The 13,464-nt window shown below is 30.2% G+C and overlaps 1 protein-coding gene across 5 annotated transcripts in view; it reads left to right on the top strand.

The window, feature by feature from the left end:
* The window catches only part of LOC117171303 (sodium/potassium/calcium exchanger Nckx30C), a 207,802-nt gene that overhangs the window by 146,562 nt on the left and 47,776 nt on the right, over positions 1-13,464 (top strand). For all 5 annotated transcript variants that reach the window (XM_033358472.1, XM_033358470.1, XM_033358469.1 and 2 more), the window contains one exon: positions 11,076-11,335. In XM_033358472.1, the coding sequence (XP_033214363.1) occupies positions 11,076-11,335 (260 nt within the window). The remainder of the gene's footprint in view (positions 1-11,075; positions 11,336-13,464) is intronic.

Raw genomic sequence — 13,464 nt, 5'->3', positions numbered from 1 at the left:
GTATTTGTAGCCCTCTAATTGGTTCTTTGAACTGTTGGGATTTCTTATTTCTCAAATAAATCTCTTGTAATTTGAGAGATATTTTCTATTTGAGCTTTAACGCTGTTTGGAGAGAACTGAATATACTCCAAATTGCCTAAAGTTTATGCATTAATCTTTTTTTTATAACTTGGAATCAATATCAAGTTGTACTGTAACTTTTTGAAAGATAGTGTTTTTTAAACCATTACGATATTGTGGCTATATAACCTATCTGCTTAAATTCTGACCCTACTTTAAATATTTTTAATCTAAAATGAACGAATTGCAGAATCTTATTTAATGCTGTTTTTATATAATTATATAAACAGTTAACTATATTAAAAATAGTTGCATGTAGTGCTGAATAACTGAAACCACCTGGAATCGATAGATTTACTTGAAAACTTGTGTATAACTTCTTAGAGTGTTAATTAGAGGCACTGTATATATTTTATATACAAAATTAATATTTAAGTATGTTTATTTTTGTAAAAGGAGCTAAAAATTTGGTGCTGTCTTCTTGTATGCCACTATGATAAAAAATAGGATTCAATTATCTATCCTAAAAACAGATTTATTTGGAGAAATGAATGTTGGAATTACGCGAAAAAATAAACCTTGCATTTTTAATCAAAAATCAGTTTATTAGATCATACAAAAATATAAAATCATACAAAATTTTATTTGTAATTTGAAAATCAGATGATTACTGACAACAGATATTAAAATTAATTCAAATATCGACACAGTCATTACACGTGACAACTCTGTGCATAGCACAAAAAGGACATTGAGATTATGAGCAAGTACTTCGTGTATGTTGTATACTTCGTATATTCGTTGTTTACTGACTGTTAGAAATATCTGGTTGAATTTTCAACCACATGTGGTTGAAGTTTTATACAATTACGGTTGTTACAATTTCAACTAAGTGTGAATGAAAAATCGGCTCGTGCAATTGAAATTTCAAGTATGCAGTTGAACATTCGACTACATGTAATTGAAATTTCAGTAAAGCGAATAAAAATTTATTCGGCACAGTTAGTGAGTTTCTAAGCAGATAATTTTAGGAGGGAAATGAATAGGTTTCATTCAAGATTATTAAATAATGAAAAATCTTAAATAAAACCTATAAAGATTCCTTAAAAATACTGTGCTTTGAAATTCACTAACTGCATGGAGAAAAATATATATTGAAAAGCAGCTATTAAGCAGATTATTAATTAGTTAAAATCATCTCAAATATACCTAATAAATAATTATTAAGTTAATAATTTTTTTCGAAAATCAACTTTTTATAAAAACAACGATCAAAATCTTCAAAAAGACGTAATCTTATTTTTTTGCATTATTTTTTAGAAAATTGCGAATTTCTAGGAACATTTATAAATACCTTTGTATGGGATTTTAAGAAAATTCATATTGGAAAGGATACATATAGATCCTTCATGTAGTTGAAATTGGAAAAAGTACTTGATTAATCAGTGAAGAGGAGTATACTAGTAGTAAACAATTAAGCGCGGTACAGTTCAGATTTCGCTACCACCTTCATTTGAGTCTTGCGGTTCTGGACTGGTAGCTTTAACCTGGTGGAGAGACTACCGCGTTTGAAATGCTGTAAAACAGCAAAATCAAGATTTTTCACGTTACTGGGGGGGGGGGTACGTTTTGTTACGTTGCTATACAACCTGGGGGGGGGGTACAAAATTGGTTGAAAATTGCGTTACGTAATATGTGAACGGCCCCGCAAGCAATAAACGGAATTTAACAAAAATTTTGGTTTGAGCCAAATAAATTGTTTTGTTACACTGATCTTTTATTTAGTCACCGCAACCTATATTAACGATGAACTTGCGAAAGCGGGAAATTTTCTAACATTATTATGGTTACTTTAGGATGTAAATTATGTTAGAATCAGTGCTTACTTACTAGTTTACTGCTCTTAACGCCTACATGGAAAAAATTGATAGGGGAAGGAATTCTTAAATTTTGCGTTAAACTAGGTCATATAGAGGTATTTAAGGGAACATTCAAATGCAGTTGAGTAAAATGAATTCTATTGACAAAAAAGAACGCTGGATCCTAAGGAGTAAAATTCAACTCTCTAACGACTGCACTAAAAATCCTGATAACTATTTTTACTTTTCCGAGTACTTGACATTAACCTAGTAAACCCCTTCACGTGTTGTTTCCTCATCCAAATCCCTTGAGTAACCGCTCGTTCTACTCAGCTTTGGGTATTCAAAGCTACTAAATAGGAGACTTTGAAATGTTTTATTCTATAAGCAGGCAAAATAGTTTTTAAAATTACCACAATGATGTTAAAATTTTCAAAAATACCTCTACATATGTCTCAGCTTTACGCAAAATTTTTTGGAATCTGTTCCCAAACAATTTTCTTCCTGTACAAAGTTATTGGTTGTAGGTTCAAAACAGGGGCAACATTTCGACTTGGGCATTGTTTTCTCAGGGAGCAAGTAGGTAAGAAGGAAGATAGGAATCACAGGAGAGAGTAGGAAGGCACTCTGCTCTGGAAATATCGATCCCGAGCGGTTCTAGACTCTAGAGCTATCGTGTCTCGTGCTCTTAAACTTACAGTTGGTTTCTCGGGAATGGGAGTCGAGCCAAGAGAAGTTGCAGTAGAGTATCTGTTTAGGGAGCTGGAAGTCGAGGGTAGATGTGAGATGTTAGATGGCAAATGCAAAATGGGTGGACGGTCGTCACCTATTAACCCATAAAACCCAATCATCCTTGCTTACATTACACGTGAATCATGCAATCGCTTTATAAACAATTAAAGCGCGCAATCCCTTTACGACAACCCGCGGCACCCATTCCCTCCCGGGTAACCGATTCATCCTATCGCTTGAATTTTATTCAGTCGGTAATGCGCATTCTGAAACCAATCCTACACACGATAAACTCACTTGTCATTTGTTTGTATTTCAAACAGATTTTTATAGCATTAAACAACGGGTTTATATTCAGCTTTCTGAAGTTAGATAATCGAATTGATAACTTTTCGAACATGCAGGGCTTATCGCGTTTTATTTGATTACTCTAAATTTATTCTTATTTGGGATAAGGAATTTCATACAATGGTTCTTGTTTTTATTTTAGGATAGGGAATTTTTTGCATGGAATGGAAATTTTACAAAAGAATTATGATTCGGGTTTAGAAGAAAGAAGTTATAAAGAATCCCTGTTCAAAGTCAGAATTTTTCATAATTTGAAATATCTGCCTTCCAAATTTTAGATAAAGAAATTACTTCAAATATTTTTTAGAGTAGAAGTATTGTTTCAAAGAAAAAGTATTCGCAGAAATATTGCTGAATTATCATAGACAATTTTGTTACATTTTTCGTTGCGAATTCATCTTTCTTTATTTAAATGGAGCAATTTTAGGTCATTCAAAAGTCAATAAGTTTTTTTTAACAACAATGAGTGCGAGACTTTCGAGACAATTTGTTACGCCACTTTTTTAGATAGATAAACAATATTTATTTAAGATGCCAATAATCAGCGTGCTTACTTTGATACGGATTTAATCTTGAGTAATTTTAGAAAATGAATAACTATAATTTAGTTGTGGGATATGTTTATAATTATCTGGAATTCGTTCATTAATTTTTATACTGACCTGTTATCGAAATTTGGGGTAATTAACCTTATGAATATGGTAATTTGTGGAATATTCGTAATTAATTATTTACTATTTCTTATATAAAAGAAATAATTATTCAATTTATGATGCCAGTTAATCTTTAACAGTGCACAATGGTGAAGTAATCGAAGTGTGTCGTCGTTCGGAAATTCGGGATGATTAGTTGAATAATTTGCATATGACTAGTCCTTCCCCTTTTCCAACTCCTAGAATTTCTCGGGACGACTATAGACGTAGCCTAAATTAATGCACGACATTCCCGCCTTTTTAAGAAGAGGTATTCGATTTTCAAATTATTTCTGGTATACTTGAACATGAAACGACGAAGTTAATACATGTAATTTAAAAACCCTTCGAGTAGTCGGTTAAGTAATATCTAAGGGTTCTAGTGAGCGCCCTTAATTTGTACGCTTCTCCCTCAAGTTTTGCATTAGTGTGTTGAGGGTTACGAACACAAGTATAAGAAGAACAATTGTCTGACTCAGCTTTTTGTATATTTTTATCTGCTAAATACTGGAACTCACTCGACCTTTCTCATTTCCTTTTGAGCGCTTTCGTTCCTTTCAATTTATTAACATTTTTTGAAGAGTTTAATTTATCCTAATATCGTAAAAAAATATATTAAGTAATGAAAAAGAGTTTGATAAATTCTTTTTCGGGGGATATGACGTACAAAAATTTGTTTTCATAACTAAGGCGTCGAAATTATTCAACTTCTTTCTGTGAATTTGTTTCCGTACATAAATTCTTATTTGCCTTTATTTGTTTACTCCAGGACTTTGCTTGTCTCTTTATTTTATGCTATTTAAAGTTTTGTTATTAGTTTAGCCCTAGAAAGGCTAACCTACTTTAGGGCATACGTTGGATGTAGGCAAAAGAGTGGGCGTGTGATTTAGCCCCGAAACTGTAGTACGAAACACGGAAACACGAAAAGGAAACGTTACGCCATTCCGACCTTATTGCTCTTCTGCTACCTTTAAAATTAGTGTGCCAGACACATTTTTCATTTTTCTTTCTAAAGTGGAACAGAAATCTCTTTGAAAATTTGCGCTATTATTTTTTCTCAGAATTTGTTTCTAAAAATAATACGATTACGTACGTAGAATATCCATTTCGTGGATATCACCTAATGCCTTTTTTATTCATAACTTTATCAATAATGGCTTTCTCAATTTCTTATTTCTCTTTAAAATGACCTGTCCAATGATTTTACTGAAGCATTCCATTCTGAAAATAGAAATTCTAAAGAAGCAGATTGGTCATTTTATAAATCGTGTAACCTTACATCAAAATAAAAGCGGATAAACGAAAACGGAGTGATAAAAGTAGAAATTGATACGACATAAAACTTAATTTTTGTAACTAAAGAAGTATTATTTGTTATTTTTCAATTTATTATTTAGATATTAATTGTTAAAAGTTCAAATTATAATATCTAAGAGTGTGTTGAAATACGTCATATTTAAATGATCAAACCCTTATTCAATTGAATGAAATGTGCAAATTTTGAAAAAAAATGTTAGGTTATATTTCAATCCTTTTTTGAGTTAATTTACACAATAATATAAAGGGCACAATTGTAATACAAAATACACTTTGTATAAATACACCATTAAAAAAACCAATAATTAGAATACGTAACGTTTATTCCACCATTGCCGTCATTTTTGCTTCTAACTTTAGATAAAATGCACGCGATTTCCATCGAAGCTTTTAAATAAATTTGCAGTAAAGATATGGGCATATTAAAGTATATTCCAACCCCCAAGTTACGACTTTAGCTCACATTTATGCACTTCCATTTTTAACGTTCTGGTAGGAAATTCTGAGACTAAAAGATAGATATTGATCATCGGTTTCCACCTTAAAAAACTTAAGTAGCGTAGATACCGTTTGTAGATCATAATGACACGTGTGAAAAATGAGATAGAAAGTAAGGGTGACTCTTCCCTATTTTTCAAGACGTTACGCGCTATCTAGAAGGGCTTATGGAAGGAGTAGAACGAGCAAAATAATTATAATGTTAAAAAAAAAGAGTGCGAAAAAGTTGGATATAGTTTCTTTCTAACTCACTATAGCTACTTTCTTACACACTTTTTAAAGCATTTTAATCATTTTTGCGCATTGTAGTTTTTTCTCATGCCTTTATAGATAGTACCATTTATCAAGGACGAAAAGGGTGACTTTTTGTACACTTTTTTCAAAGATTATCATCTTTCTTCTTCTATTTCCGTTTTGCAAAACAAAAATTGAGTATGGCGATAAAATTGAGAATGAGAGAAAATATGGAGGCGTGAAATAAGAAAGTTAGCAAAAAGGTAAATCGAAAATTGTGAAAAAGTAATTAAATTATTTGATTACCCTTGGTTTTTGATAATATTTTGGTATTTTCTCTTTCTTCAATTCTAACTCTTGCAAATATAAATATGTCGTATAAATAAATTAAGAAGTGCTGAAATAGGCTCTTTCGAAAAATTATCGTATTTATATCCACTATAATTATATGCCAGTTCGAAATTACATAGATCAAAATTAAACAGTGTGCTTCTTGACCCAATAGGAAATAACCGAATTCTATTTTTCAACAATTTTTTCCTCGAATCGTTCAGTGTTGAGAAATATTAATTATTATGCAAATAATCTTAAGATAAATAGGCAATTGAACAGGGCCAATTCAAATGAGCTTGAAACCTTGTAAAGTTAAATAAGAGAATTTAAAACAAGTTTTAGTTCTTGATTGTGCAATTTCAAACTCAAAGTTTTAAAGTAGAAAAATTCTAAACTGAAAGCGTTGAATATTAACTCGTTCTTTATAAGATAAGAAAATGGTGGCAGCGGTGATATTAATTTTCACTGTGTGTACATTTCCAGTATAATATACAAATTTTTGAAACATGAAATAAACAGATATTTCAAGCTAACGCGGTCTGCCTTCTCGAAGTTTGTATTTCAAAAGAAAAAGTTCTTTCTATAGAAATGTTTCATAAGGTCCTTAATAACGGCAGATTGCACTTCTCTGGACAAATGCTGTAAGATGAGCATGACACATTTCATAAAACATTTTTTCTTTTAAAAATGTAAACTGCAATAATTATTTTATTTATGTCAAAAGCAAGAGGACGCAAAAATATATTTAATTGTCGGTGAGTCATGGACTCATGGAATACTAGTTGTTCTTATTTTGATTTGTACCATTCGAAGCGTTTGTTATAATCATCGCATAATCAAACTGCATTCAATAAATAAGAACATAATTTCACTTATAAAGTTTAAGTGACAGTGCCAACAAATAAATTCATAATTGGATATAGTCATATTTATATTTTGATTCAAAGGAAACTAAAAGGGATTACAAGTTCCCTTACCTGGACTCCCTCGCCGTGCAATCTGTTCAGAGCCAGGATAAAAATCTACAATAATAAAAATTAACATTATTTGTGATCGAAAAAATTTAGTATTTCCGATTTAAAATGAAACTCTTGATTATATATAGTTTATTTGGATTTACTTTTATTTACTTTGATATTTTGACGATATCAATATCCCTAGATTGAATCAGAATTGATCTTGTATTTTTTGAATATGGAATAATTTGTAGAATTAGGCAGTTCTTTTAAAGTTGTTTTTGATAAATTAATGCGTAGTATTGTCTGTAAAGTATAATTAGAATTGACGTTTATTCAGTTAATTAATTTGATTTACGTTGTATTTGTTTTTTATATATTTAATTAAGTTTATTTTCATTAAAAATTCTTAAAATTAAAAACCTCAAATTTAGGCATTTAAAGATAATAATATTTTATTGGATAAAAATAAAAAATGTAAAGCATTACAAAATTACAGCTCGAAATTTTATCATTGTATTGGAAATTGAACTCAGATCTGTCACGTTGTCTTTATTCTTTGTGGAAAAGTATTTTCGTTTTTTATTTGTCGAATTATTCTAATATTACAAGTTCTGATTAACTGAATTTCATAATTTTTTGTTTAAGTTATTAATCAATACATAATAAACTGTCATTCTTGTATCGCGTTTTTCATCAGTACCTAAACGAATTTACTAAATAAAAATAAAAGATTGAATACACTTATAACACATTTCTGCTAACAGCTTAAACATTTTACAAACAATTTTGAATATTTTAATGTCATTTTATAATCTCTTAGTGTACTATGCATGAGAGAAAAATATATTTCTCTAAAAAGCTTCATCACTCAGCCTACAAATATACTGATCACGCTGACAACAAAAGATGATCATTTTTAGTCTTGTGCAAAACGATTGCTTTTCTCGGGCATGAAAATGGAATGGTTATTCTTTATTTGCACGATACAGTTTTCGTTGTAAGTGGAAACGATTGATCCAACTCCAGCATTTTATTGTCCAAATTGAGTTTTCCGAATAAGAAGAAACAGTTTTGCACCTATACGGACACTGTCTGATAGCTCAATACAAAGGTTCTTTTTTCATTAGTTCGGCTGAGTTCGTTTTAGTACTTTTGTTGGAAAAAATCACGAAAATTTAGACACAAAGTTTCCTTTAACTTTAACTTTACTGGAAGCATTCATAGCCTAAACTTCAATTTTAATCAGTCAATTTCGTGTTCATCTTTTTCTGAAGGATAAAGAATAAAATATGCAAATAGAAGTCTAACTGAAATTGAAAATAGATGAACACATTACTAGATAGATATTATTTGAAGAGTAAGATCATTTAAATATATTTTTTGTATATTATGCTCTTTATATTTTATTTAGAAAGGCTCATTTTGTAAAAAGGATATTTGAAATATGCAGAAATTGTTGTCAGAATATTTTGTCACAAAGGTCCATTTTGTACTGAAGTTCGCTTATTACATTTTCATAACTTATGATAGAAGGTACTGGATTCGTATGAATTTGGACCCATTCAGTTTTCATCAATTCTTGACGTTTTGAGACACTACATATAAATCAGAAATAACGATTTCTAAGGACGTGCCTATAGTCTGATAGCATGCTAACTTTCGAAGAAATTCAAAAGATTTAACTTTTCTGCGAAACCACGTTAGATACGATAAGTTTTCAAGTAATAAAATATTTCTCTTCAGAATGTCCTACAAAATCACCTTTAGACTTTAAAAAAGAGATAATTCTTGTTGATTTAAACAAGGAAATACATTTAGAAGATAAAAAATTCAAATTCATACCTAAACAAGTATTAAAATAACGATAAAGAATAAAATTACAAAAATTATTATATCGTATCCCACGAAGACATGAGAATGACAAGTGGCGAGGGACCTTTGGGATTTTCCGCTCTGAAATACCTGAAATTAAAACAAAAATGTTCTTAGCTCCCTGCAACTTTTTAAATAATGGTAACAAACTTTTATGATTCTGAGTAAATTTTCCACAATGTAGTATCGACATAATGTTATTTTTGGTCCTTATTCAGTTGTCATTCTCATATTTTTATTAAAATAAAACTCTGATATAGGGCCCCCTGGCATAGTTCTTTCGAGAATTGACGCCACGCCGCAAATAGGAGTAAAAGGAACTGGGCGGGTGTGCAGCATTCGCTCAGTTAAGACCAAGCAAAAGCGGAGCGGAACTCTATCGAGTTTATTCCCCACCACCGACACCCCCAAACCCGACCCAGTATCAGAGTCTCACTGTATTTCTTAAATTCAAGTGTGAACTTTTTTCAAAAGTTTGACCTATCAAAACATACATACCAATTTTTAAAATCGATTTTGAGATTTTAAAGGTTTAAGACTGCTGAAATTTTACATTTTTAAATGTAATTAGTGTTTGTGGTCTACACGGCAACTTTAGCTTCACTTATCGAGAAAAGTCGTCTAATTATTATACATATCCAGGATAACTTATCTAAAAGTAGGTCGTTAATAGTTACAATAATTTTTTAAACAAATACAATTCTTATGAGAGAAAGATTCTGTAAAGCCTTGTGAACGATGTAAACTTTTACATTTTCACGAAAAATGACATTTTTTCAAGTAGATACCACAGCACCTATTAAACTGAAAGGCTTAGAAAAAATGCTAAATGCTTTTTAAGATACGCACTCTGCATAGGAAAAATAAATTTTCCGTTCAAACTAAAACTTTTATTTGTATTTTTCTATAGCAAAAGTTTTTGTTAGATTGGAAATTTTATTTTTCCTGAATGAAGTATATGCCTTTAAATGAAATTTACATTTTTTCAAAGTTTTATCTAGGAGCACTTAGGAGCATTTTTATGCTGATAAATTTTTAGAAAAATTACAAAAAAATCCGAAACCCCGTCTAAAAAAGTATTTCTTGTAATTGTAAAAATTGCATAGTATACAAACGTTCTTTAGCGTTCTTTATATAGTTTCCTAAATGGAAAACTCATCTCAATTCGTGTAGACATAAGTTGTTGTGAAAAAATGTCGTATAATAGAAGTAGTATGATGTAAGTATCACATGTCTTTAAGTGGACAATAAAGTGTAAACAGAAAAAGTCTTGTTTTGGTCCAAACCTTCTAGAAAATGTTTAAAAAAATCTTTTTTTTTCATAAATACTGTATTTGTTAAACATTTTTTTTTAAATCAGCAACCAACTTTTTAAAAAAGAAACATGGCTATTTATAAGCAAGGTGCTTCTGTCGATATTTTAAGCGGAACTAATCTTCTAGATTTGGAAATCGTTATTCCATACAGAAATCTATCATCTTTTCTTTTATTCCATTCCTTTTTCGGGATCTTTCAACATTTGTAAAACCTTATATCTTGGAAATTTTAAACATTTGAATGTTGGGTTATTTTACTTTAAGTACTTTGACTCCAAATTCCCTCTTAGCCAGTGTCTTCTAAATTTTTACGCAATTCGGAATTCGCAATCTTTACCTAAAATTCGGATTCAGCAAACTAAAAGAAACCTGATTGAGCATATTTTTCAAAAAATCCGAGTATTGTACACTTTTTCGATTTTGGGGCAGCCATGTTTAATTTAGCACTTTTATCTGCAAATGTGAATTAAACTATCCTTAATAAGCGTATTTTTAAGAATGTCCAAGTATTTTACAATTTCTACATTTTTTGGATTTTGCTTTCGCTATTTTAGGTGAGACATTTTATATTCAGCAATTTTGACATCAAATTTGGACTCAGCAACCATACAAAATATATATTTTAACGAAAAGGAATTCACAATTACCAAATTACGGTTATCAATAATTTTACCTTTAATTTTGAAAGGTACGTGCACAAATGTGGCGAAAGTAATACATTTTTTATTTATTATTTTTGATTACTATTTTTTTCAATAGTCTAATAATTTTGGACATGTTGGGAGTTAAGTCGATCGCAACCCATTTTTTTGAAGATCTTTCGATTTTTTTACCCTAACAAGAAATAATTTTTAGGTAAGGTGGACGAAAAAGCGACGCAGTTGCACGCTATCGCTTCCTTGAAGGTGCTTCTAGATGCAACAAGACCGCAAAATGGGGCTGCGACGTCGTCAGCGGCACATTATTCGGGCGCGGCATCGAAAGAGACAACCCTTCAACTTCAGCAGAGTTCACAAGGAACGACTACTACCACGACGACAGCAGGGACCAGTGCTGGTATTCAAGAACTTCCAAATGGTGGAATAGCTTCCGGTATCGATGCTGGCCTCGAATCGGTAAATCAATCATATACTTATTGTTTCAATTTATACTTTATTTTTAATCTTATTACTTATAAATTATAAATGTTGGTTTCAAAAGTTCCAGAAGTCATTTTTCTCGACCACTTTTAAATGGGCTTTTTTTAAAACTAAACCTTATTAAATTTCGAAGAAGTCTGTCTTGGTCGATTTTGATTTCTAAAAAATATTAATTATTTGTTATTTTAGTGACAAGATGACAAAAACCCATACTTTTGTTCTTTTTATGAACAATAATTATAAACATATAGCTGCGATGTACTGTGGGTGTATTCACTGTGGATGGATTTATTTGTTCTCACTTTATGGGCATTTTGCTTCCCCATAGAGTGATATTTATTTTTACTAACAAAAAAAAAACTGCTACTTATTTCATTAAAAATTGATTTTTCGGTCTTATATCGAAAATTTTATTTTCATAAAATTAGAGACACCATCAAAAGGTCAATTCTTGTATCTTTTTGCAACGAGCCACTTTTTTAGTTACAGTAGTGTTATATTTCAAATAATAAACAAGTTTTTATTATAAGAATAAAGTGAACAGTTTGATTAATTTCATAAATCGATATTGGCAGATTATCAAATTCATAAAAAATAACTCAAAATATTATTCGAAGTGATTCTAAAACGCGAAAAGTTACATCTAATACAGTACTGTACTGTACTGTACTGTTATGTTTCTAATACAGAAATTTGTTTTGTTAAAATATTTTAAAAACGATATTGGTAGATCATGAAAGGTCAAAAAAGGTTTTTCAATAAGTCAATCGATATTTCTCGAAGATCCGATCATATACATGGTATTTGCTACATTACGGTTCTATTCAAAATTTAAACAAGCTTTCCTTATACGAGTATAAAAAAGATAAACAATATATTTTTAAATTTATAAATCTCTATTGCTGGATCGTAATATATCAAAAAAGGTTCGTTAACAGAACTATCAAAGAATTATTCATGACAAATTAATTAATTTTTACATTCTCATCTTAAGGTATTAGGTTTGTGTCAAATTCCCCCCCCCCCCCTAGTTTCCGTGAAATGTCCACGTTTTGAGACCCGCTGAATCCGAAAAAATGTTTTTACGAATTTGTCTCTCTGTCTAATAACTTTTGAAAAAATCAATCCATTAGATTGGCCTCTGGTACACTCTTTTAGTGTTCTAAACTAAAGATCAAGTTTGTTAGCCATCCCTTTTGCATATGAAATTCAAAAAGTGAGCGCATTTTGAATATTTTTGATACCACTTTTTCCAAAATTCTACATTTTTCTGTACGAATGTTTATAGTATTAAAAAAGTTAAACAATTTATCCTGATGAGCTTTCTCATAAAACCAAAAATCACCAGAGTTAAAGCATTTACAAAATTGCAAAAGACACACGAAAATGAATCTTTTAAGCCAAATAATGTACAATATGAAAAAAAAGGCAAGAGAAAAAAAAGCAACAATTTCACAGTATTTCAAAGATTCTCAATTATATAAATACATCCTAAGTTAAAAATGGTAAGGCTGCTCAGTAAACCATACGTCTAAAGTTTAAATCATAAAAAAACATTGGAAATGAGCAAATTCAGTTTATGGAAAAACGAAAAAAGCAGACAAAAGTTAAAATAAAATGTTTTACCACAAAATTTTTTAAAAAGAATTAGTATTTTTTTAAACGGGAAAATGAAACTACGTCTGTTTCAATACCAATGTAAGTTATGAATTATAATAATACATATTTATGGGAATTGTATCAAATTTGAGGGATAAACTCGAGTGCGAAGCACGAGATACGTAATGAGAATTTGTTCGTTAAAGCCGAACTTTTAAAAAGTCTATGCACAAAGATTGAGTTCGTAGCGCGAGGTAAATAAGTGGAAGTTCACTGCATTATAAAATCTGGGGTTGAATAATAATAATAATAAAGGTATAAATAAACCCACAAAAATATGACCATTATATAAGTATAATGTAATTAAAACTTCCGTCTTCCGTCTTGAATCACGATTATAAATATAACATTTTTCATTATACTTAGGTCAATTCTAATATTTTTAGCTGACTCAGCATTCTTCATTAACTTACGAGACTACATTCAAATATGCGAATAGTATTAGG

Source organism: Belonocnema kinseyi, chromosome 4, assembly GCF_010883055.1.
Source record: "Belonocnema kinseyi isolate 2016_QV_RU_SX_M_011 chromosome 4, B_treatae_v1, whole genome shotgun sequence".
Classification (NCBI taxonomy): Eukaryota; Metazoa; Arthropoda; class Insecta; order Hymenoptera; family Cynipidae; genus Belonocnema; species Belonocnema kinseyi.
Note: the sequence above shows the minus strand (reverse complement) of the source record. Positions and strands in the feature narration are given on the sequence as shown.